The 24531-nt window shown below is 50.4% G+C and overlaps 3 protein-coding genes across 3 annotated transcripts; 2 read left to right on the plus strand and 1 right to left on the minus strand.

Moving 5' to 3' along the window:
* The first annotated feature begins 4377 nt into the window (after positions 1–4377).
* On the plus strand, positions 4378–5561 carry LOC121599820 (S-formylglutathione hydrolase). The gene is made up of 2 exons (XM_041927909.1): positions 4378–4550; positions 4622–5561. Exon 2 carries the CDS (start codon positions 4624–4626, stop codon positions 5473–5475), a length of 852 nt encoding a protein of 283 aa, XP_041783843.1. The 5' UTR covers positions 4378–4550; positions 4622–4623; the 3' UTR covers positions 5476–5561.
* An 8-nt stretch (positions 5562–5569) lies between these two features.
* On the minus strand, positions 5570–7397 carry LOC121599813 (presenilins-associated rhomboid-like protein, mitochondrial). Its single transcript, XM_041927899.1, has 5 exons — positions 6923–7397; positions 6634–6853; positions 6272–6569; positions 5884–6206; positions 5570–5800 (listed from the first exon to the last, which is right to left on the minus strand). The coding sequence occupies exons 1-5, from the start codon at positions 7024–7026 to the stop codon at positions 5609–5611; spliced, it is 1137 nt and encodes a 378-aa protein (XP_041783833.1). The 5' UTR covers positions 7027–7397; the 3' UTR covers positions 5570–5608.
* Positions 7398–7483: 86 nt separating this feature from the next.
* On the plus strand, positions 7484–23977 carry LOC121599809. Its single transcript, XM_041927887.1, has 6 exons — positions 7484–9870; positions 12728–12837; positions 12927–13059; positions 13174–13375; positions 13694–13912; positions 14480–23977. The coding sequence occupies exons 1-6, from the start codon at positions 9194–9196 to the stop codon at positions 17684–17686; spliced, it is 4548 nt and encodes a 1515-aa protein (XP_041783821.1). The 5' UTR covers positions 7484–9193; the 3' UTR covers positions 17687–23977.
* Positions 23978–24531: the final 554 nt, after the last annotated feature.

Below are 24531 nucleotides of genomic sequence, written 5' to 3' on the forward strand. Positions count from 1 at the left end.
GGTTCTAGAACCGGTTCCGAAAAGTGATTCTAGACCTACTATCCGGAATCGATACTTCATCGGAATCGATAATACTTCAGAGCTAACCGGAATCGATTCCGAAGAGACCATCACTACGCTACACAGCATCTGTTGAGCGTGTGTGTGTGTGTGTGTGTCTGTGCACCGCAAAACAACAACAAAAAAACACCACGAATCAAGCGTAAATCGTCTGCCACGTCTGTGCCACGGCGAGATGAATGTTTTAAGCGTTTACACTACACTGTGTTGCGTTGCGAGCGTAGTTTACTATTTTGGCGGAGGCAGGCAGCAAACAACTGGGTTAAAAAGGCAGGCCAGATAAAAGCAGTCGTAAAACATCCACCCCAAAGGTTATGTAAGTACCACAACCATAAGGGTGGGGAATGTGGGCATGGTATATTTTTCTCCTTCCCAGAACATTGGACGCCCCCCATCCCTGTGTACTAACACTGCTGTGGTGTATAGTTCTTTTCTTGGAACTGGTTCATCTTTGCTGAAGCGAGGTTCGTGCCAGATCAGATTACTTGCCTGGTAGCGCCACAACTCACCACACATAAGCACACACACACACACACACACACACACACACACACACACACACACACACACACACACACACACACACACACACACACACACACACACACACACATACTACTGGAAGGGTACTGGAACACGCAGGAAGTTTCTTCGCCTTCTCACTCCGCTCCCCGGCGGTACGTGACTCCCACGACATCGATTAAAGTGATCTGCTGCCGGTGCGGTGAACCCGCAAGCAACCGAACAACAAGCACAACAACAAATGGACGCAAAACCCAGCCGGAAGCATGCGTTTGGATGAAAGGAAACGACACCGCCAGCAAGCCCCGTAAGAAGAAATGAAGTATTCAACCGAAAGCGAGTTCTACCGGAGAGCGAGAAAAGAATTCCTTCCACCGTTCTTCATTAGTTTCCCAGGTCCACTACTACCTGGTGGTCTTTCTTTAGCATGCCGTCAAACAGCTCGGTAGGCTCGAGCCACTCGTAAAAGCATTACCGTAAATGGTGAAAATTATGCACGCTTTTCTTCCTGCAAATGTCACCGCTTTCCTTAGGTTTCGAAGGACACTCTCCCATAAACGCACTGGCGTTTGAGCGCCTTAAGGGTACGATCTTCAACAGTCTCGCAGCTTAGGGTGCAGCTTCGGAGGGTTGAAAACAGCCTTAACACCTTTACCACAAAGCCCTACAATCGCACACGCGGGTAGGTCGCTGCAAGTCGCTGTGCGCCTTCGGTGCGACAGAACGGTGAGCCTGTTTAATCCTACTCACTAAAGCCAACCGAAGTGCTACTGACTGCAAAAGTTTACGGTCTGGTGCATGATATGGTCTGGCCTCACCTACCCCTCATCTACCACATGTGTAATGAAGCGCAAACGACCCGTCATATATGGTTGCGGCACTGCCTGTCCTGCCCTGGGTTGTGGCTCTGCCAGGGGTGAAAGTATCGTGAGTAAGTCAAAAGCCAACGAAGGTAAACAGTGCAACGCCTTTAACCTGCTTTTACACGCTGCGTTGGTTTACGATCGAGAAGATTTCACACGGTTGATGGCACACAGTTTATTGGCGAAGGGCCGCGAAACAGCAGCTGCTAGAGGCTGGTGCATCAAAGGGACCGGATCCGTTTCTGGTGCTTTCGATCGTATTAGGAGTACTTCATTAAGTGAAGTGCTTTATGTCCGGCATTTTGTGTGGCATATTGTTACATGTTTCTCCGAAAAAAGCGCAAGGAATCTCCAAGGATTACCAAGCATTAAACAGCGCATAGAGCGTAACCGCTCCTCTCTTCCCAGTACTACTTATTTCCCTAATTTTCACCACAAGCTCGCATACCGAGCGTGCCAATCAGTGGTACAAATCCGCTGTACCCAACCGAAACCTCTGTCCGCGCCGGTTCTGCCAACACAAATATGACACCGGTATTATATGCTGGTGGACCAGTGCTGCTAAAACCGCGAACACACGGTGACGGCCTCGCGTGTATCTGCAGCCCACCATCAGCCACCACCTCATACGGGGACTCCGCTGGGGAGTCAATTAAAATGCAAATGAGTAACCGAATAAAATTCCTCGCAATCAGCGCAAACTTCCCGACCGAACCGACCGGTTGGGCAAAGGGGGCAACCTCCTGGCGGGCCAATCCTAATTCATTAAAGTGCCCGGTAACACCGGTACCGTGGGGTTGTCCGTACCAGCGTACCTGGGAGAGCTCATTCATTAGGTCAGAGGTGTTTTTTTTTTTTTTTTGCTACGATAAAGTTGAATCTGCAGAACAGACGTGCGGTCGAGAATTATCGCTTGTTGCACACGGTATGACCACAAACACGTACCCATACATACGTACAGTAGGGTTAAAGGGCATGGTAACGAGAAATCTGCAAAGAAACTCTTTTTTTTTAGCGCGAGTCACTCACTGATGAGTGGAGAAATAAGATACTTTACATATCGCATACCTTTAGGCGCAGGCATAAATGCATACTTTCGGGCGTAAAAGGCAAAATTTTCCACGATTTCTTATGACAAAAGCGTCTAAATGTAGGCAGATTTTACTAATTTACTACCAGATATTGAACATCCATAGTTATTGCCATGTTAATTAAGAAAGATATTATATAAATTAACGGTTTAAACGGTTCTAACTTCCAGGACGGTACCGACAACTTCCTACGACTTCAACAGATTTATCGGTATTTGGTACTCTGGATGGAAGCTACTATTCATATATTGTACTACTATTAATACTAAGCTATTTTCTAATTACTTTAGAAAATCTCTTGAAACATTATCCCGGAACAATCACAACCTCCACAAAGAAAACCCACGCACTTGCCATACTTGCCAGAGGTGAAACAATGTGCCAATTCATACCCAGAAGCAATTAACTAACAGTACGGTACGGTATAATGACTGTGAATGAAAGAAATTCATTTTCCTTATGGACGACCATAAAACAATCACGAACACTCAATTAATTAGCATCAATTGCAAGACTTCCATTCCCCTTGCCGGTGCACACAGCGTCGCCCAAAGCACCAGTCAGCCGTAAGATGCTGTCAGCTCAGGAGAAGCTGCGCTCTATACCTTTGCACGCGGGAGTGAAGGATGCTGCTCCTCTATGCAAACGATAAAATGGATTTTGTTTTAATTGGCAAACGCTTAATGGAACTATCTCCACCGTTGTGGATTTCCATTTACCCTGGCCCGTTGTTGGGGAGATAGCTCGACATTCTACCACTTTAGCGACAACCCACAAGCTGCGCGGGGGTGGTGAACTTGCAGCAAAACCACTCACAGTGTTGAAAGTAGTTTGAAGATCTACGGAATAAAAAAGTATATTGCTTATATCCCAACCTATCTATATTCTCTTTATTACAAATCGATCAGCTGCAGTGCCGAACTTTTACTTCATTTTTATTAGTTCTACGAAACTGGGGAAGAATCGTTATGACACAATTTCCTTTCGACAACTTTCACCTCCTTGCTCCCCCTTTCTGTCCCGCATCTCCCATCGAGTGGTCATAGTTCAATCATTCGCCTACCCAATTCCCCATTCCAGCTCGAGCGTTATCGACTGTGGTACTTGCCCGGCGGGCCCCCCAAGAGACGGAGAGAAAAATATTTATTCAAAAAGTTACCGCAACAATCATCTCTGCTCGTGGCAGTCCTACGAATCGGTGGCATCGGTGCACTTTGGTCGCACTTTTGCACTTAATCTTGAAGAGTTTACTTTCCGCAAAAGGGTCTCAAGAAATCGGTCCCCGAGTCCATCACACTGGACGGACGATACGGGCGCGCGCTCAGCTACCGATTGTTCGGCGGCCAATGTTTCCGCCCGATAAACTTTGTTAAGAAAACTTTGTCTGTTTCGATGCACACATACACATTGTCGAGGGTCGTCGGTTCGTCGGTTCGTCGATCGTATTCTCTTGCTTGGACACACTTTGATTGCAATTTGACAACTTTCTGCTCAAATGGTTTTGTAACAACCACGAACCAATGAGAGAGCGGGGAGGCAGAAACAATCACGATCGTAACTCAGTTTGATGAACAGTTTCCGTTTTTGGTGGTGCAGAGAAATTTCATTACAGCTTAGCCGGGCAATCTTTATCGAAGGAAACCTGGATTCTGATTCTAAGCTGTAAAACTGATTTCACACTCGTTTGATATGGTTTAAAACATTGTTTCTCTTTACATTTCATTTAAAATTCCTAGCCATCTTAACTCTCCCCTTCTCTACACGCAACTAACGGACAATTTAAATTTTCCCGCGGTTCATCAAACGTCATTCGTAGCCGGCACTTTTGACGTTTCCCCTTTTTGACGGCGGAGATTGTGTTGATAACAACAACAAATCGTATTTTCGTTCACGTTCGCCGTATCGGTGCACTGCATTTATCAATTATTTTATCAATTTTCCACAATTATCACGCTCACCCGTTCTGTTCGAAGTCTTTTCGGTGTTTCAACGTCAAGGCTTAGCTTGTACTCCAGTAAGTACCTTCTTCACAGTTCGCACTTTCCGCAGTAAAAGTAACTTGCGCCTTTCCCTCCCCAATCACAGCGATGACGGCGATTTCCCTTATCTCGTCCACGAAATGCTTCGGTGGATTGCAAAAGATTTACTCGCACCAGTCGAAGGAGCTGGCGTGCGAGATGAAGTTTGCCGTCTTCCTGCCGGCCGCTGCGGAGGACCGCCGACTCCCCGTACTCTACTGGCTGTCCGGGCTCACCTGCAACGAGACGAACTTCATACAGAAGGCGGGCGCACAGCGGTACGCCGCCGAGCACAATCTAATCGTCGTCTGTCCGGATACGTCCCCCCGCAATGTGAACCTCCCTGGGGAGGACGATTCGTGGGATTTCGGATCGGGCGCCGGGTTCTACGTCGATGCAACGCAGGAACCGTGGAGCAAACACTACCGCATGTTCAGCTACGTCACGCAGGAACTGATCGAGCTGATCAACGGCAACTTCCCGACGGTGGCCAACAAGATGAGCATCGCCGGTCACAGCATGGGCGGCCATGGGGCACTGATCTGTGCGCTGAAAAACCCGGGCCTCTACAAATCGGTGTCCGCGTTCGCTCCCATCAGCAACCCTACCAGGTGCCCGTGGGGCGAGAAAGCGTTCGGCGGCTATCTGGGCGTGGACAGCAAGGAGGAGTGGAAAAGCTGGGACGCTAGCGAGCTGGTCGCCGGTTACAATGGGCCACCGCTGGAGCTGTACCTCGATCAGGGTTCGGAGGATAGCTTCCTGAAGGATGGGCAGCTGCTGCCCCAAAACCTGGTCGATGCGTGCCGTGCCGCTCAGGTGCCGTGCGTGTTGAACATGCGGGAAGGGTACGATCACAGCTACTTCTACGTTGCGTCCTTCATCGGCGAACACATTGCGTACCATGCGCGCCATCTGCAGTAAGGGCCACGGGTTTGGGCGAAACAACAGCACAAAAAACGACTGCAACACGATTGGAGTGAAGCAATAAACGGTTTGTTTTTTTTTTTTTTTTTGAATTTTATTCATCTTTCCGTGCGATAAGCTCCCTCGACGGTCATTTCTTCGGTGGCCCTCGCAGCTCGTGCCAGTAGCCGACAAAGTGTTCCCTCAGGGGCCACACGTTCTGGCTACCGAAGTGGCACCAAAACAGCCCAAACAGTGCTCCACCGAGATGGGCGGCATGGTCAAAGATCCTCCAGCCGAGCAACACACCCGCCAGATCGATGCCCATTATAACCTTTATGGCCTGTAAAGACAAAAGAAAAGAAGCTTTCAGTTCGACTCACTTCACTCTACTTTCACGCCCATCCCTCCGAAAGTCGTACTTACAGCGCCGGCCGAAAAGGTGTACATCGGAAGGAACAGTATGCTAAGCTGCGTGTCCGGATACTGGCTGCACACGTACGCCAGTATGCCCATGATTGCGCCGGACGCACCGAGCGACAGGCCCGGCTGCCGGGTGACCGTTTTGAACACGTGGCTCGCGAACGACGCAATCACGCCGGCACTCAGATAAACGCCCAGAAACTGCTCCCGGCCCAGCGTGGCGACGGCAGCGTGCGAGAAGCTGTGCAGCACGTACATATTGGCCAGGATGTGAAACAGCGAGTAATGGCTGAAGGTGGACAGAAACATTGGCCAGCAAACTGCTTCTGCAAATTTAAGAATACACCGACACAGTTAGCACCCAATCTGCGAGCAAAGCGAGACGGCTTACTTGCGGCCGGGTTGGAGGCGAAATATTTCACCATCGTCGGGGCCAGGCTCGGTATCCGCCACAGCCCGTACACGAGCACGTTCAGCGCACAGATCGGTGCAAATATCCGCTCGCCCGGGGACAGCTTATTCCACCAGCCGGTCAAATCCTTGCGCCACTGCTCCATCTCCTGCCGCTGGTGTTTCATGCGCTCTTTGAACCAGTTGACGCTTAGCTTGCTTCGCAGTGCCTGCATTGCGCGCGATCGGATCGTTTCGTACTCCCAGATGGAAACCCCTATGAAGCTTCCGGTGGAGAACTAGCAAAGGAATGCACATAGAATATAAAGCGTCCTTATCGGTGGCAGGCAGGAACCTTCTTACCGCGGCAGTAAACAGCAGCGAGCGCCATATCTTCGAAGGATCGATGTAGCCCGACTCAACCACTATCCCTTGCACTTCCGTCGGTACGATCGTTTCCCGCGGGGCGAACGATTCCGTGCGCGTGTTGTTCCTCGCATTTCTGCTGTACCGTGCGATCGTTAGCTGTCGGTCGGTTCCACTTCGGGCGAGGCATTGTCGGGTGTGGGACAGGAAGCTGGATCTGCAAACGAGTGCCGGGTTAGTAGTAACGGAAGTTAACGTGGTCGCTTCGGCAGTGTGGCTTCTTTACCTGATCACCGCCGGTCCCGTCCGGCACATCAACACCGATATAAGTGGCATGGTCGCTGTTTCGTTGATACAATCTTCACTCTGTGTTGTTGCCGGGTAGTGCATTCATAGTTTACCACAACATTTGCACTTAATCGCGTGTGCAATCCGAGGGGAATCCGAGGGGAATATTACACAAGATTTCGTTATTTTTTTCCTTCCGGGATTTGTTTTCGCTGCTTTTGAGGCCACAACAACAATCAGCTGTCAGGTGGTTATGATTGGATAATTTGCCGGGTTGGATCATCAATCCACAACACTGGTGAAATTGGTAACATTTTCAGAAGCATCTAGCAAACGTTTCTGAAATAACCATTTTTCTTCAAACCCCTTCCGTAAATTGTTTCGTTTAGCATAGTTTTTCAGAATAAATTAGCAAAAATAAAGTTTAATTACACATTACCCTTTGTGGTTCTCTTGACCCCAGATTCCCGTACCTTGTTGACGTCAAATCGTCATTTGACAGCTGTACGTCTCCCATTCGATAAAACAGGAGGTGAGCTCATACCGTTCACTTCAAATCTATTTTGACAGGCATCCTCCATCCTTTTCTCAAAAACACAAATGCATTTTTGTAATCTCAAATCCTTCTATTTAATTCCGTTAATTCTATTGCTCATGTTAGACTGTGTGTATTGAACTATTTACTGCCCAAATTTACACACATTCAACACTATTGAGCGCTTGCTTCTGCCACACCAACCAGGCCGTCTACTGTCAAACGAAGCACCCATTTTTTCTACGAAATCACTTGACAGCCCATCACCGACACGTACCTGGGCGGTGACGACGTTTCACCGTTTTGCAGCTGATCTGCTGCTCAAAGCAGTTCGTCTCGTTTTCGGATTCTGCAACAGCAGCAGCCACATACAGCCACAACAGCGCACACGGAGTGAGGAAAAATCGGGAATGTTTTTTGCCAGTGCCTTCTAGCGTGCGCCCGCCTCTCCTTATCGCAGTCCGATTTTTCCTAATCGTTCCCCCTATCGCCCTTTACTGCTCGCGTGCCATCGGAAGAGGCCTTTCGTGTCCGCAGGCCCAGTGCAGCACCAGTTTTGATTTCCTGATTTCCTGATTGTCCGGACGGCCATTCGCACCCAACCCCCCACCCACCAGCCACTTCGCGACCGCAAATGCAAATCGTGCACAGAAAATCTCGCAACTCCCAGTGGTGGTGGTCGACGGCCGGTCGTTGGGCAGCCGTCGGGCGACAAAGCACGGCTGTGTAAAGGTAAAAAGGTGCTATTCCTCGACACACGACTCGTCTTGGCCTTGGCCGTGCGTGCGTGCGTGCGTGAAGTGTGTGCGTGAGTGCGTAAAGTGTGCGTGTGTGTTTACCGTCGGTTTACTGAGTGGTTCCGCAGTTTCATCTGTCTTCGGCCCTGCCTGTCCCTATTCCGCTCTCCACCCTGGATCTAGTGGCCAACTGTGATGAGCTGCTGCACACGCATGGCAAAACGTAATTGTCTCCAGTGAAGAGTGAGCGAGATGAGATGCTGCTAGTCTACCACCATCACCACCACCACCACTAAGCATCCGACTAGTGCATCCGTTGCATCCGTGCTGTACACTACGCTACTAAGCAGTGATATGAAGAAGAAAAAGTAGTTCCAATTTCACGGGCCCCCGCGCGTGTGTGTGTGTGTGGCTCCTGCAATTCCCCTGCCATTACTATCACCTTCCACACCTTCGGCAAAGCAGAAAAAGCAGTTGTGTGCCCTCCCCATACAGCAGGCAGTATTCGTGCAGTCAGAAGTGCCTCTCTCTCGCAAGTTGCCTGCTCGTTGCTTGAATATCTCTCACCGCTTTCGTCGTAGCCCGCGCTGCCCTTTCACCACAATTGGTCACCCTTTTCTCGCCGCCGTTTAGTTTTTGGGGATCAAGATTGGTGTTTTTTTGCTTCGATTTGGCCTTCACCACCCACAACAATCCCTCGGGGAGGCCTGCTGGCACGAGCCACCTGGTGTCGATGAGTGTGCGTGTATGTGAGTGTGTGCGTATTAAGTTAGTGTGAATAAAGTGAGCAGAGAAGTAGAGTGTGCATTGCTCGTGTACAGGCTCCTCGCTCGTGCGTGCGTGCGTGCCACTGTGTGTGCCTGTTCTGTGTCCATTGGCGGTGCAAAAGAGAGAGAGAGTGAGAGAAAGAGAGATTGTGTTTCTCCAGCCAGCCAGCTGCACACAGTGTGTGCAAAGTGCGGGCGGTGTAACAGGTGGTGAAAGCGGACGGAAGGAAATGTCTCAGACCAATTCGTTCCAGCCGTGGAAACAGACGCTCCCGGTCGGTTTGCCGTCCAACCTTGGCACCGCCATCTTCGGTGGCACCACAGCTGGCAGCAGTAGTGCAGCAGCAGTAGTAGCAGGCTATGGAAAAGTGCCACTGCTACCACCACCACCACTGCAACCGACACCGTCGCCTTCCTCGTCCTCCTCATCCTCCTCGTCGTCCTCGTCGTCGCTCGGTTCGGTCAGCTCGTCCACCCCGGGCCCGCTAGGCGCGATCATGCACGCCGGGCCCCCGCTGCTGACCGTGCCACCGTCGCCCGGCAGCGGCACCGTATCGTCCTCGACGGCGACCCCGCTCCCACCGTCGCCCGCCGGGCCGGCTGCCGGCGGTCCCGACTTTCTCGCCCAAATGGCGGTCAACAAGCTGAAGCTGGGAAAGCTAAACGCCAGCTACGAACTGACGGCCGCTAGCAGCAGCGGCAGCGGCAGCGCGGTCGCCTCCTCCCATGCGTCACAGACGGCGGCCAGCTTGGAGATGGAGCTGGGGGAGCTGGGAACGGAACAGCAGGAGGCGAGCGTTGCCGCTATGAGGGCGATGCTGACCAGCTCCGGCTGCCACAATCCGGCGGCCCTCGGCGATCGAGAGCGCGAACAGCAGATACAGCAAATATTTGAAAAATCCATCAGGTGAGCCTGGAAGCTTATTTTCTATTCTATCCACCTCCCCACCCCGAACACAATCGCCAGACAGTCTCTCTCGCTCTCTCGCCTGTCTGCTTTGCTGTCGAGCACAGGGCAGGGGTTTTCCGTTCGAGTGCAGTATGTTTTATTATTTTTTAATTTCTATCTGTTTAATATGGGAATTAATTGCTTCTTTGCTGACCGAGTGCTGAAGCCACTACATGGCTCCTAAAAATCATCACGAGTGTCTAGGGCGCCACCACTTTACTGTGGATAATCCCAAGTCTAATCACGAATTCGGCAGAAAACATGTGATATTGATTTTATTATATCTATATCAAGCTGATTGGACTCTTTGACACGTAAACCTTACAGAAATTTTGCAAATTTCAAATAAATTTTCTGTTCAGAATAAGTTGCTTTTTTCCTGCTTTTTAACCTGACCGTTTCTCCTACTTTTTATCCTGGTTAACATATGAACAATATCAGCTGTTATACAGTGTTGGTGAATCAGAATGATCACCTATGTACGAATAAAAGCTTCTTTTTTTTCTTTAAAACTTGTACAATGCTTCAAGAACAGCAATGACGAACTAAACAAGTTATGCATTTCGGAAATGTTTGATATTTAGGAAATTAAAACCTAGAATTAAAGAATTTTTCATGTTTTGTTTTGAATACCGGATTTTTTGTCTATGCTTCCCATCTTTTTTGGACTTGTTCTACGATTTAGTGGGTGTTAGCCAGATGTGTTTGATGATTGATATTGATTTTTATTCAAACGATACAAAATAAATCGTGGATGCGATCCAAAAATATATGGGAAAGGATGAATATATTGTGGGACGAACCCAGAAACAAAATACAGGAAATAACCCAAAAACCAAAAGCATAACATTATACCATTCATACAAACATTAGGAAATTACACCCCTTTGTTGCAGCTACACAACAATTCTGAACAAATGTCCTCGTTGAAACCACGCACAGAACGAACTACCATACTCCCCGAATCTACAATAATAGTTTAACTTTCTATAACTCTAATTTGGACGGCCCCGTGGTCCTGTCATCAACTCGAACAACTCAAAACCATGCCCGTCACGAGTTTAAGCCTAGAATAGACCGTCGCCCCGTAGCAAGGAATGACTATCCGGCGGTGGTAATGAAAAAAGTATCTTAGGCCTTTATTGGCCGGCAGTTCCGCATAGGACGTTACGCCAAATGCAAGAAGAAGAAGAACTCTAATTTAGACATCAAATTCACTGTGTAAAAGGGATCTAATCTTATAATACATGTTAGATTATTACCACATGTTAGAAGATTTCATACAAATTGAAACAAATAGTGCATTATGTGTTGAACCCGTGTATGAGATCGGGTCCCAGTCTTTGGCTGAATCCCGTTCCCTTGGCTTGTCTTATTACTTATTCAACATTCAGAATCATTATGCTTCATAAATCTATAGCAAAATCCTAAATTGTACCACATTGTTTGGAATACGAATAAATGATAGAAGCTACAGTAATATGACTTCAAAAAAACCTACCCAAGTGATATCAAACTGCATTTAAACCCTAAACCTAGTAAAAAGATTGAAAATATACAATAATACCTGAACCCCTACGTCACATCGAATGTAACGACGTAACCGGCCGAAAAGCCCTGCAAAATCCGCCAAACCTGATCGATCACGGTCGCTTGATGATGTTTTGAGTTAGTTCAAGCTCCCTTCGAACGGAGAACAAAAAAAAACATGCACACACACACACACACACACACACACACATACAGACAAACAGGCTAAACACAGAGACAGCTAAAGCGACCCGAAAGAAGAGAAAAACATTTGCGCACCACCCCACTCTCCTCTCCACCCCTCGAACGTCATTCGCGCGGAGTGTGGACTGCTCTGCGATCCCAAAAAGCAAGTTAGCAGTATAGGCGAATGCGCAGAACGGTTGGCATAAAGAAGGGGAAGGAAGGGGAGGGGGTTGGGGAGTGCACAGTGTTCAGTAGAAGAAAAACAAATCATCCGAGCCCCGCGGCCGGCCCGCCTATTATCGTTATCTGGCCGTGTGCTCGCGCGTACGCTTATCGTTTGATTTTGATTCCATTTGAGCTCCACTCTGCTCTGCGCTTGGCTCGAAGATTTTGGCCTGTTCCAGTGTTTCTTCTTCCCTTCGTGGGTCGCCCCCTTCTCTTCGGCGTTCCCAGTCGATTGTTTTTGGTTTGTGTTCTCTTGCCCTTCAGGTGTCGCCACTGGTTCCTTCCCCTCCCACCGGTGGCGGTATATGGTTTTGGGAGTACCGTATTGTCGCGTGTTTATGTTCCCCAGCCGTAGGAGCCTTTTGTCTTTGTCTGTTGGACGTTGCCGGGAGGCGAAAACAAAGGCTATTGGACTCTAAAAGCCAACGGCCATGCAGACGTGTGTCTTAATTTCGGGCACCACTAGATCAAAGGGAAAGGGTGCATCTTCCGAAAGGTGTATTAATTGCCTGCTAATTCGCACGATGAGTGGCCACTCCTTGTGTCTTACTGTCCGCGGTTTCGATGACTGATGCATCACCATCTCAATTAGCAGCGCACGGCTTATTATTTATCCGGCACACGCCGCCAACCGTTCCAACGCGAGCATGTCCTAAGCAGATCGGATTGGTTCGGCGAACGATCTCGACACTTTTTATCCGAAACGAAGAAGGACACCGCATTAGTCATGATGGTGAAATTCCACCACCTAAAACAGAGAAGATTGACCGCCCGGTGCGGTTATTTTGTCAAGGTCTTTTCTCCTTTCCTATCTGCAACCCATGAATTGTACAAATGGATCTTTTATTTTGTGTTCAAATGTTTAACTTCACAGCGACAGCACAAAGAAACAGATATTGGAAATACTGGAGAAAATATCGACCCTTCGGCCGCCGGAACGGCTGCTGCTGTATCTTCGCATGCCCGGTGGCTACCCGGAAACAGGTACGGTAGAAACAAACAAGCGCCTTTTGCTAGGCTAACCACACACGACTCATGATTTCCATGATTCGCTCGCTTCTCTTCGCCGGTAGATCCACTGCGCCAGTCGCAGAATCCGCTCGGGACGCGGCTCGAGATTAATCACACCATCAACTGGGTCCGGTCGCATCTAGAGCACGACCCGAATGTGTCAATTCCGAAGCAAGAAGTGTACGATGATTATGTGTAAGTATGATTGCGCACGTGCTTTGTTTGGCTCGGCGCTACTACGCCAGGCCAATTCGCTAATGTGTGCGTTCTGCAACCTCTCTCCGCCCAAACCCACGAAACGAAACATAGAGCCTACTGCGCACGGATCAACATTAAGCCGCTGTCGACGGCCGATTTCGGCAAGGTGATGAAGCAGGTGTTTCCCGGCATCCGGCCCCGCCGGCTCGGCACGCGAGGCCACTCCCGCTACTGCTACGCGGCGATGCGCAAAGCCACCAAGCTTCCGGTTCCGAAGCTGCCCGATCTCACCACCAGCGCCGCCGCCGTCGAGGTAAGCAATAGTAGCTTCTGGAGCTTGTGGGATACTTTCGTGACTGTTTCTTACAGGAAATGAACTTTTTGTGAAAGGAATTGGACTCTATAGACTCTTTTTTTGCACAAATCCAATAAGAATTCCCAATAAACCTGTCCAAAAAGGGTACCATAGAGTCCAATTTGCATCCCATAAAGTTCATTTCCATTAAGAATGAATCACGAAAGTACCCCACTGCTATGAGGACCTCTGAAAAACCTTGTATGATAGGCCCGCTCTCACCGTTGCCCGATGGCACCGTTGTCTGCTTCTGCACTTCCACTGCAACCCTTTCAGAGTCAACCGAACGAGGGCCAACACTACACCGAGGAGGAATCGTGGAAGGTGGTGAAGGGGTGGGCGGAAGCGATGCTACCGTCCTGCTTCACCACGATCAACGAGCTGGCCGGCTTCATCGCGAAGAACAACCTCAACTCACCGTCCGGCCTAGCGAGCCGGCAGCAGCTGCACAAGAAGATTCTGCAGCGCGAGATGAAGGAAAAGCGAAAGCTATCGGTAAGTAGTGTGTAAGAGTACCCCACCCGGCTTACCCAAGCGCTCTGGCGGTGTCTTATCGGGCAAAAGCACCAGTCCGGCCCCTCCGGCAGTTTGCAAAGCGTGTGCAAGGAGCGTGTGGGACCGATTCGGGAAGGTGCGGTGACGACATCGCTGCGGTGTCGCGCCGTGGGAACTCGAGTCACAGTCGACAGCTCCCCTCGCCACCCGCCCCTGTCTGTGGGTGCACACCATGATCATGTTTGCATGTGTGCGTTTGCTATATATCCGCGTATGACGGCGACGTGGCGCAAATGCCGCCGCACGCGCACTGAAACGTGACTCCGGTTCAAGTGCGCGCGCGATCATCCTCAAACACATGCAAAAGCTTAGCCTTGTCACGGCGTGGGGAAGTAGAGGGCATTGGGTGGGGGGGGGTCTAACTGGGTCTAATGTTTCTGTCTCCTCTGTTGCACATTTGTGCAGCGCGAATTCGATGGCCCTCTATGCCTCATTACCACATGTTTTCCTCTTTTTTTTCTTTCTTTTCTTCCATCTCTTTCCCCCTTCTTTCCCCTTTACGCATAGGCCGTGGCGATGAAGAAGCGGCGCAAGAAGCGCAGGAAGACACTCTCGACAAGCATTTGTGACGCGCCGGAACTGTCCCGCACTGCCGCCGGCACACCGCCGGACAAGGCGAAACCACCGTCGTCCGGGGGAGGAGACGGAGCAGGGGGAGCCTTCGGCGCGGTGGAAACTCAGCAGCGAACCGTAAGTACAAAGCAGCAGCAGCAGCAGCAGAACCAGCAACAGCCAAACTCCACCACGATCGATGGAATGAACCCAGCGTGTAACGGGACTGCCACGTCGGCGGCGGATGCGACCAGTCAGCTGCTCCAGCACATGATAAAGCGCGAGCAGCAGGAGTACCTCGACGAGGACAACAATAACACGACCCCGGCGGGCGGGCTCGTCGGCACCGGCAAGATGATGCTTCTGCAACGTCAGCAGCAGCAGCAGCAGCAGCAGCAAAGTACAAATCTCAACTGTGATACTAGCAATGGTTTCTTGGAGTCGTTGAACAAAGACCTGATGATGGCAGTGGCGGCCAGCGGGTTTCTTCCACCGTCAGCGACCGGGGTGCCATCGGTAATCGCTCACCCACCGCAGCATCTGCAACAGCAGCAGCAGCAGCAGCAACAGCAACTAATGCAGCAGCGTCTACTGGAGGGCGGTATGCGCAGCCCGCAGGATCAACAATTCCTTCAGAATGTGTACTGCAAAAAGGTGCGTCAGGCGCAGCAGTTGAAGGCCGTCCAGCAACAGCAGCAGCAGCAGCAACAACAGCAACAGCAGCAAATGCAACTCCAGCCATCGGCCGGTCCGACCCAGTCGCCCCTATTCTTTCCCAACCGGCCGACGAGCGTGCAGAAGCGGCAGCTGGCGACCAGTGCCGCGTTCGCCGGTCGCCAGAAGCGCCTCAAGCTGCTGCAGCAGCGCCAGCAGCGTTCGCTCGAAGCGCAGAACAACAGTGCACCGCGGTACGACGAGCAGGGCAATCTAATACTCATCGAAACGCAGGACTCGGTGGCCCAGGACGAGTTCATCATTCCACGCGAGCGGGTCATCAGTATTTGCAACATGGACAAGAACGCACTGGACGGCTACCTGAACTGCGACGAGGAAAACTCGCAGGACCAGGACCAGGAGCTGCTCAAGTACTTCCCGGAGGAGGATGGCGGTGGTGCTGCCGGTGGGTCGTCGCAGCCGAAGCAGCTGCTGGACGCTTCGGCGGAGCACGACGGTACGGCGGGTGGTGGACCGGCGACTTCCGCCTTCGGCGGCACGCTGTTCGATGACAACGAGAAGCTGTTCCAGATACGCATGATTCTCGAAAAGAACCAGTGCAACCAGAACAAGCAGCAGATGCTGCAGCAGCAGCAACAGCAGCAACTGCAGCAGCAGCACATGCAGCAAACGATGGAGTCCCATCTGGCGGCGTACGACACTGTTGGCTCGATGGGCCAGGGTGGAGCGATTGGATTGCAGCCCGGTTCGGCAGCTGCCTCGCTGGCCGCACTGTCTCAGCGCCACAACACGTCCACCGGTGAGACGGCGGCGATGGGCGGTGCTGCCTCAACTGCCGGCGGTCCCCATCAGCCGCACGGAGCGCCCGAACAGCATCAGCGCCAGCAGCTGAAGCACGAAGCCGCAGGAGGAGCAGGAGCTGCCGCTGGGTCCCAGCAACAGGGGTATGGTGTGGGTCAAATGAATGGTGGGGCGGTGGCCAGCAGTGGTCCAGCACTGGCGCTGCAAAGTCCGACCGCTCGGCGGAAGAACTTTAGCTTCGTTCCGATCTCGGAGCAGCCGCGCGTTGGCTCGGGCGGAAAATCGCTGTCCGGGAGTGGTAACATCAACCACACACCCACCGCAAGCCCGTTTGTGAGTCCACGCAGCACGCCGATCCATCGCAAGGCCCACAAGGCGTCGAATGGGCTCACGTTGAACTTGATGCAGCAACACGGCCACCAGCAGCAGCAGCAACAGCAGCAGCAGCTTCAGCAACAACTATCACACACTGGCGGAGGAGCGTACGGTCAGCACCATCAGCAGCAGCAACCGCCACACCAGACCCAGTCCCGCTCCTACCTGGGCGGATACATTAAGAACGAGCTGTCCGCATCGGCCCCGCCCAGCCCTTCGATGATGCAACCGTACCGCTTCGGTGCGGCCGGCATGAACGGGCTCAACTGTGGCCTCTCGCCAATGCCGACCACGTTCCAGCCGATCTGCAATCCCCACGGCAGCCTCAGCTCGAGCACCGGGCAACCGGGGCAGGTGTCTTCGCTCGAGTCACGGTCCAGCAGTGTCCCGCTGATCCCGAACTACGACCCTTACTGCAACTCCAACTACAACTCCGTGTCGCAAACGCCCGTCCCGTCCGAGTACGACGATTTCACCGACACGGCGGGCAACATTCTGGACATGCTGAACGAACAGTCGAGCCAGCTGTCGGCGTCGGTCAAGATCGAAGAGTCGGAACTAACCCTGCCCGATCTGCTCGATCAGCAGCAGCAGCAGCAGCAGCAGCAACGGCAAGAGGAGGGTGGATTTTTCACCCGCTCCGTCAACTACAACATTGTGTCGCGCTCCGTACCGTCCACTCCGCTGCCCCATCTCGGCGGGTTCGGACCGCTCGGTTCCTCGGCCGGGTCCGGCAGCTGCATCGGTCCGATGGGTCCCACTGGCGGTCCCAGCGGTCTCGGCCTGGTCACCGGTACCCGGTCACTGTTCGAGCTGCCCAAGTCGGTCCCTTCGACACCGATCGGGCTGAACGAGGGCAGCTGCCCGGGCGAATCCATGTTCCAGTACAGCCCGGAAACTTCGCGCGACTTCCTTATCAACGGCAACTCGGTCGATCGGAGCAAATCGTCCGCCGCCTCGTTCTACTCGCCGGTGGCGGGCGGTCCGGGCGGCACCACCGCAACCGCCGGCGTGTCCGGAACGCTCGCACTGGATGCGAACGGATCGGACAGCTGCATCGCGGGCAGCGGCCCCGCTGGTTCTGACATTACCGGAGAGCTTGGCGTGGCGGGGCCACACACTGCACATTCCGGTGCCGGCAATGGGCGGATGGGCGGTAGCCGGTCTTCCTGCCCTTCAGCCACGGCCGACCCGATCGTACCACCGTCGGCCGATCTGGCCAACCTATCCGACGGCATCGAGGGGCTCTCGAACGAGCTGGACAGCATGGCGGAATCGATGATCAATTCCGACATCTTGCGGAATCTGTAAAAAAAAAAACCAACCGCCAACAAACACGACGCGCGGGGCTGGTTTGGTAGCCGCGGCAAAGCGGTGGAAAGGAAGGGAGGGGAAAGCAACATTGTAGCTACAATGTAGGTCGACGTTTTATTTGTTTGGTAATTTATTCACCACGTGCCGCCATCAAACGGCGGTCGAGATTGTGACGCCCGCCCCTACGTACGACCGCGCACACTACACCAGTGCGCACTATCCCGATCGTCGTTCATTCCCCCCGTGTGCGGACGGCAAGGGGGTCGGTTGGGGGGGGGGGGGGATTCCGGAGAGCGGAAGACAGAGTGCACACAACCACGCGTTCCACTGGGTGGGATGATGGGGGTTGGTGGTGGCTACTAGTAAGTGCACTAAATGCACTCAACCAGAGCTCTCTTCCTTCCCTCGCTCGCTCTCTCCCTCTCTCTCTCTCTCTTTCTCTCTCTCGCTCTGTCTCTGTCTCAATAAGTGCAATTTAGAAGGCGGGGAGCGCATTTACTGCTGCCACAGTCCCGATGTACGATAGTAGTTTGCAGCATCATCGACAGACCAGAGGGTGGATGGGTTTTGGGAGCGACTGGTTGGTTGTGTGCCGGGTGTTGCACATTCCCATCGAACCGACCTCTCTCCCCAGACACACACACACACACGTGCCCGGATGCACACACCGCGCCTTCTTCTAGTCGCCTTCGACGCCGTCGTGTGACATTGGCCTTGAAATAGTGCACACACTTTCCACACTTGCGCACATCGTGCTGTGGTCGCTGTGTGTTCGATTCTGCCGGCCGGCGGCACTCACTAGAACGGAAGGGAAGGAAGAGCTGGTGTGTGGGCTTTTAGTTTAAGCAATGCTTTTTGCTCCCGCTACGGGCTAATGTTTCTTGTTGTGTTTGTGGTCCGTTCGCGCTGCAATGAAGCCGAGAAAGCAACAGGAGGATGCACGCAGATTTCGAATATTGTACAGGGTACGAACCGCTCCGCGGTGTAAATCGGCCGGAAAAGCATTAATTTGTGCATGTGCCAAAGAGAGGCGAAAGGGGCAGCTGCTATATTAACGACGGTATCGTTTTGTTAACTATTTTTAATTATTTTCTTACCCGCACACACACGCACACCACTTTGGGCGCGTTACCAGCAGGAGCCGTGTTAGGTCCGGAGGTAGTGTGCGTGTTTTTTAAATATTTATTCAAATACACTGTTGTACGTTTTATTTGACTTAACCGTTTTAGCTGTCACCGTACCGTGCAATTTTATTGGCCACCAATTGCTGTTTTAAGTTGTTTTTTTTTGTATATGTGTTTAAGGTTTTACAATTTTATACCGCTTCCATCTTGAAGTGACATCCCTTTGGAATGCTGAAAGCATTATCCCGCCTTATTTATTTGCTACCGTGCGCACACTTACAATGTTATTAATGCCATTCCCGTGCCAAGCAAGCATTCCCACTAATCGAAAGTTGTTTTTGCTATCGCGTGCGTCCACACACACACACACACACACACACACACACACACACACACACACACACACACACACACACACACACACACACACACACACACACACACACTCGTGTTGTGCAATGTGGTCACTGTGGCATGTAAATTAGCAGTTGGAAAAATCAATACATCTCTTGATCCTCTCCCGTGTGCCAACCTGATTTACGTCCGGACTTGTGGTTCTGCGCGTCGCATGGTTCATGCGGGTCCGTACACGTGCCGATCGCTAATAGGCCCGAACGGCCGACGCTACAATGTAGTCGCGCTACCGCCCGTTTATGACGGACACAGAGCAAGCGAGCAGGTAGAGGGGGATGTTAAAATTTACGACGAAAGACAATTTTTGCGCAGTTTAGGAACGGGTTTTTTTGCTAAGCCAGAATCCTGCTAAAAGACACACACCACACAGAAAGGTTCCAAAGGTTGGCACGGGCGCAATCTGATCGTTGCGCGTGAGTCACAGATACCACCTTCATGTGTGGCCCCTTCACATGCGCCGTATCGTGTCCGTTGCTTTCCCGTCCAATCCACTTCGAATTGTGATGCAGCTTTAGCAAAGCCATAAAATAGTTTTATTTGCTTTTGGAAGAAAGTGGAAATAGATCTTATCAGTCAGGCCGGGCCGGAGCCCATACAATGTAGCACTTTTAAAAGCGTTGCCTCGCGAGAGCTGACGGGGCAGGGCTGGGCAGGCAAACTACTGATAAGAGTGGAAAACACTATCGCAGGTGACGTATCTGCGGCAGTGCTGATTTGTGCAGAGGGTGTAGTTGGAGGGAAAGAAGAAGAAGAAGCGCAGACAAGCAACACACTTTTGCGCCACTCCAGGACCAAGTGGACAGACAGCAATAGGCGGGTGTGTGTTTGCTGCACCTTATCGGACCCCTCTGCCACCGTAGTGTAATGAAAAATGGCCTTTCCAGGAATGCTCACCTCGGGATATATTGGTGCAAATGACAGGGAGATTAGGGAAATTTGTACAATTTAATAAGCACTTGCCAAGCACCACCACCACCATCTGCACGTGCAAATTGCATTCGGCGAGTGCGATCGATCCGGGCGAAAGTCGATCGACCGATCGATCGAATGGAGTGCGATGGAAAGTGGTTCCCGCGACAAGGGTTGCTTCTGAAACCGCTTTTTTTGTTGTTGTTGCCTCCAGCTAATTGCACAACGCGAGAGTGCGTTTTGATGCTGGCTTTATGTGACGCGTACGTTCGCGTTGGCTGTGCTGTGCGCAAAAAAGGGCAATGATGCAGTCGGGCGTGCATGCAGCTGAGCCGCGACCTGCCCTTGAACGGTATTACAAGTTCATCGACATCGCCTCGGCTCGCGATGGGCCTGTGCGATGTGCACGTATGCAGTTCCGCCCGGAGCCAAGTGACACTAGTGCGTGTTGTGTAACGAAGCTCTAATACGACCGTGTGCTAGTGTGCTGACACGAAAACATGAGCACGGCCGGAGCCGGCCGACCGAGATGCGCATCTTGCCGTCACTCTCCGGAGCGACCAGGTCTGACGTGTAACGTTTGCCCGGGTGCTTTGCCGAGTGCATAAATCACCCGCCGGCACCACACAGGTGCAGTGCATAATTTACGTTATTGCACTGGGCTGCGTGTTGCATTGCCGTCATTGATCGGGTTCGTCGTCGCGCGTCAGCTGTGTATCGATTTGCTGGCACTGATTTGATTGAGATTTTAAACCCTGCTCGAACGCAAAACTGCAAAGGAGTGTATATTACAAAGACAGAGAGAGAGACATAGAGAGAGGGAGAGACAGAGAGATAGAGAGAGAGATAGAGAGAGAGAGATAGAGAGAGAGAGATAGAGAGTCAAAGAGAGAGAGATAGAAAAAGAGAGAAATACATTGTCCGCACGCTCCTTCCCTGGACAGATCGGCTCCCACCTCTATCAGGCGTGGCGTTATGTAAATTTACGCTTGTTTAGTGCACTCGGTGGAGTGCAAACGCAACTGATTAGAGATCGTAACTACTGGCCCAGGGGTGATGGAGGAGGGGGGTTGTTTGGAGTGGCTGGGATAAAGTGCCAGCGCCAGCGGAGGGGTAGTATGATTTTGCATTGGTGTTGGGCCGCCCTGGCAACAATCGCGCCAATCCCTCGGGAACACAAAGAGGTGCCGGCCAGGGGTGGTACTGTTTGTTTTCTACTTGCTCGACCGGCCGGCTGGGGCCGTTTAATTTCATACAAAATTTATAGTCAGCCGGCATGTCAATTCTAGCAAACCCGATGGGCGTTGTTGATGGCTTTCGCTGTCATATTTTATTTGTGGAGCTGGCTGTGTGTTTTGTATTTTTAATGTACAACAATGTTATCAGAATAGGGGTTGCATTATTATTGATTTGTCTTTCAACAGTGTCCTACCGTTTTTAGCACCGTTTTTTCCCCCTTCCTAATTTATAGTTTCGTTGAGCGAACGCACCCAATCTCGACGTCAATTGCTGGGGCGGCATGCGTGCACGTGGTGTGATAAAGCATAATGTTTCGGCAACGATGTCGGTAGTAACGTAGGTAATATAATTACAACAGCAACAAAAAAAAAACACACACACATTGAGCTTTTGGCGATATTTCGAACGGCTGAATGGGGGAAACTGTGAAAACATGCACAAATTTGAACGTAATCAAAAGTAAGACAAAAACAAAACAAAACACCCATCGCGTGTGTAACACACAAAGGTTTACATTTCGGACCAAAATTATTTACAAAACAGAATAGGAAAATACAACAAATTAAAGAATTAGCGAAAAAGAAAGAGAAAAAGAGAGAGAGAGAGCAAAATGTTACGAAAGTAGTAGTAGAACCAACCAATTAAAAAATCAAGTGCTAAAAAAACAAATTATATTACGAAACTTTTAGGACAAATACAAAATTAACCGAAACGGTATTGTAGCAAATTTAGGAATCTTACAAACAAACAAAAAAACAAACGAGACGGAGCTTTCCTTTTGTACGGAGGAGGTACGCGAATGTTGCTGTTGAATGGCGTTCGCACCCGTAATGACGTTGTGGCGATCAGGTAGAGAGCGAAGTGGAACAGGTATACCATACCCCCCCAGCACACGACGATCAAGCAAAGGAACTAAAAAATCCCACCAGAAAAGCCAGAAACCATACGCGCGCACCGTTGCCTAGTATCGAAGCGCCAGCCCAAAAGTTGGTCCGTGTCTGTAGAACGAGGTCGAAAAGGTAAAAGTGAAAAGGATCGAAAATCGGTTTTACCGGGCACACAATCGCACGCGTGTCGGCGTCCCCTGCACGAACTGCATTACTCTTTACCAAAAATCGGTGTGTGCGTGTGAGTTGTTTGTGTAAAAGTAGTATATATCTTTAGTGCAGGAGAAAGTCGCGCGAAAACCCCCAGCCACACACGGAAACCGCAACAGTAAAATGAAATGAATGTGCAAAAAGGAACAGGTTGGTGTTGCCTTTCTCCGGTGCCGTCAGTACGGAGAACAACGAAACTGTTGCTACTAATACTGCTACTATTACTACTACTACTACTACTACTACTACTACTACAACTACTATATAACACTACCGTCTTAGTCCTTAGGTTGTTAGATTTACATTGAACGCGTGTGTACCAGGATCATCAGGAGGACTCCTCCTTAGTCCTTACCCTCTTTGCGCCTTTTTCCCGTTTCGTTGTTGCCGTCTCCCTGTATGTACACACGTGGGCGCGCGCATAAAAGAAAAACACAGAAAGTGCAAATTAATTGTTAAGTGTTGAGTTGTTGCAAAAAATTCTAATCTGCCTCCCTTCAAAACCTCCCACTTGATTAGGTTTACGTTTGTTTTGTTTTGTTTTTGTTATTCTAAAGGAAAGTGAATCGATACGTTGGTAGAGTGTGTATATATACAAATGATTGGGGAGCATGTGTATGATGTTGTGCTAAGGGCAAACATTCGCGATCGACCGAGAAAACCGAGCGTGGTGGTGTAAAATTTTCAAACCCTGATCGAGATAATCTAGTACGGATGATGATCACAATCATTATCCCTTATCCTTACAAAGGAAGCGTGTGTTTGTTAGCTATATGTTATTGCGTAGTTATTAAACGTTTGTTTGTTTGTTACTCTTTTTTAGCCGGCCTTGCAGCAACAAAAGAAAAGGTCTTTTACTTTAAACCCCCCCCCAAGTCCCCAACAATGTTGATTAAGTGTAGGTACGCTGAATTTTCGCGATTTTAAAAACTAATTCGTACGCGTGTTGGTTAAGGTGAGTTGTGGTGGGGCGGTGAATGTGTCACTGTTTGCAATGTGCCCCCCCCCCCTTGCTCCTCGCAGATAAAAAAAAAACAAGCCATCAAACAATCGAACACAGTGAGTTTAAAAATACACACACAAGCATACAGTGCTAAGCATGTAGACATGTAGATTTAGCAACCGTTCAATTGGATTAGCAGCCGAAGCAGCGTTAGAAGGCTTGCCCTCCATCAGCGGTAGAGTAGCGCATTTGTGAGAAAGGAAGATAGGAAGGTTAGCGCCCACGATTCAAAATCGTTCTCATGGAGGATTAGGTGAACAAAACAGACACAGTCGGACGAAAAGAAATCAACGGAAAGATACAATTATTGCGCGCCGTAAAATTCTGCGTAAGTCAGTGAAGTTATACGAACAAATTGCAGGATGCAGCACTGCAGCAGCAGGATGCAGCCAAACGAAAACACTACACAACACAACTTATATTCATATGATGGATGTGCCTAAAACAATATACGAACAAGCTAAACAACACGTACACACACATATAGTGGAAACAGTTGTAATTGTGGTGTTTGGTGTTTTGTGTTTTTCAAACGAAGCACATCCGAAAATCTTGCTGAAGCCAGTTTTTGTCTGTAGAAGATCCTCGAAAGATCGCCAGCGTCGACTTCTTTGCACAGGTGAGTTATGATGTGTCCTGTACTCTGTTTAATCTGAAAAAAAAACACCCAAAGGGAACCTTCGTTCATATATCGTGTCTGTGGGCATTCACAAAAATGTACTCCAGCTTCTAACTCATCTAAACATTGCCGACTTGGAGCCAAACGTCTGAAAAGTGATCGTGAGCTGAGAATTGACACACTTGCGCGTCTGGGCTTTCTAACAAGAGAAGGCGCACCCTAACGATGATACACATGTCCAAAGTCTACATCATTGCAACATTAGATTTAAAATAATAAGCAAAAACCTTTGGCATTTTGCAGTACCCTTTGATGTCTTGAAGCTCAAAAGCTCGTTAAAGAAGCTGTGTAACAACATCCTGTCGACCGATTTCGCGTGACAAATATTGCTTTGATTCCATCTATGTACCGCGATAGAGAACATTGCACAACAGTAC

The sequence above is a fragment of the Anopheles merus genome, chromosome 2R, assembly GCF_017562075.2.
Source record: "Anopheles merus strain MAF chromosome 2R, AmerM5.1, whole genome shotgun sequence".
Lineage (NCBI taxonomy): Eukaryota > Metazoa > Arthropoda > Insecta > Diptera > Culicidae > Anopheles > Anopheles merus.

What these genes read in the sequence shown, in the direction of transcription:
- LOC121599820 (XM_041927909.1), top strand. Translation starts at nt 4,624, where the DNA reads ATGACGGCGATTTCCCTTATCTCGTCCACGAAATGCTTCGGTGGATTG.
- LOC121599813 (XM_041927899.1), bottom strand. Translation starts at nt 7,026, where the DNA reads ATGCACTACCCGGCAACAACACAGAGTGAAGATTGTATCAACGAAACA. An exon ending in ACGGGACCGGCGGTGATCAG is followed by an intron (nt 6,854 to 6,922) that starts GTAAAGAAGCCA and finishes ACTCGTTTGCAG; the next exon opens with ATCCAGCTTCCTGTCCCACA. An exon ending in CGCTGCTGTTTACTGCCGCG is followed by an intron (nt 6,570 to 6,633) that starts GTAAGAAGGTTC and finishes TTCCTTTGCTAG; the next exon opens with TTCTCCACCGGAAGCTTCAT.
- LOC121599809 (XM_041927887.1), top strand. Translation starts at nt 9,194, where the DNA reads ATGTCTCAGACCAATTCGTTCCAGCCGTGGAAACAGACGCTCCCGGTC. An exon ending in CGGTGGCTACCCGGAAACAG is followed by an intron (nt 12,838 to 12,926) that starts GTACGGTAGAAA and finishes CTTCGCCGGTAG; the next exon opens with ATCCACTGCGCCAGTCGCAG. An exon ending in AGGAAAAGCGAAAGCTATCG is followed by an intron (nt 13,913 to 14,479) that starts GTAAGTAGTGTG and finishes CTTTACGCATAG; the next exon opens with GCCGTGGCGATGAAGAAGCG.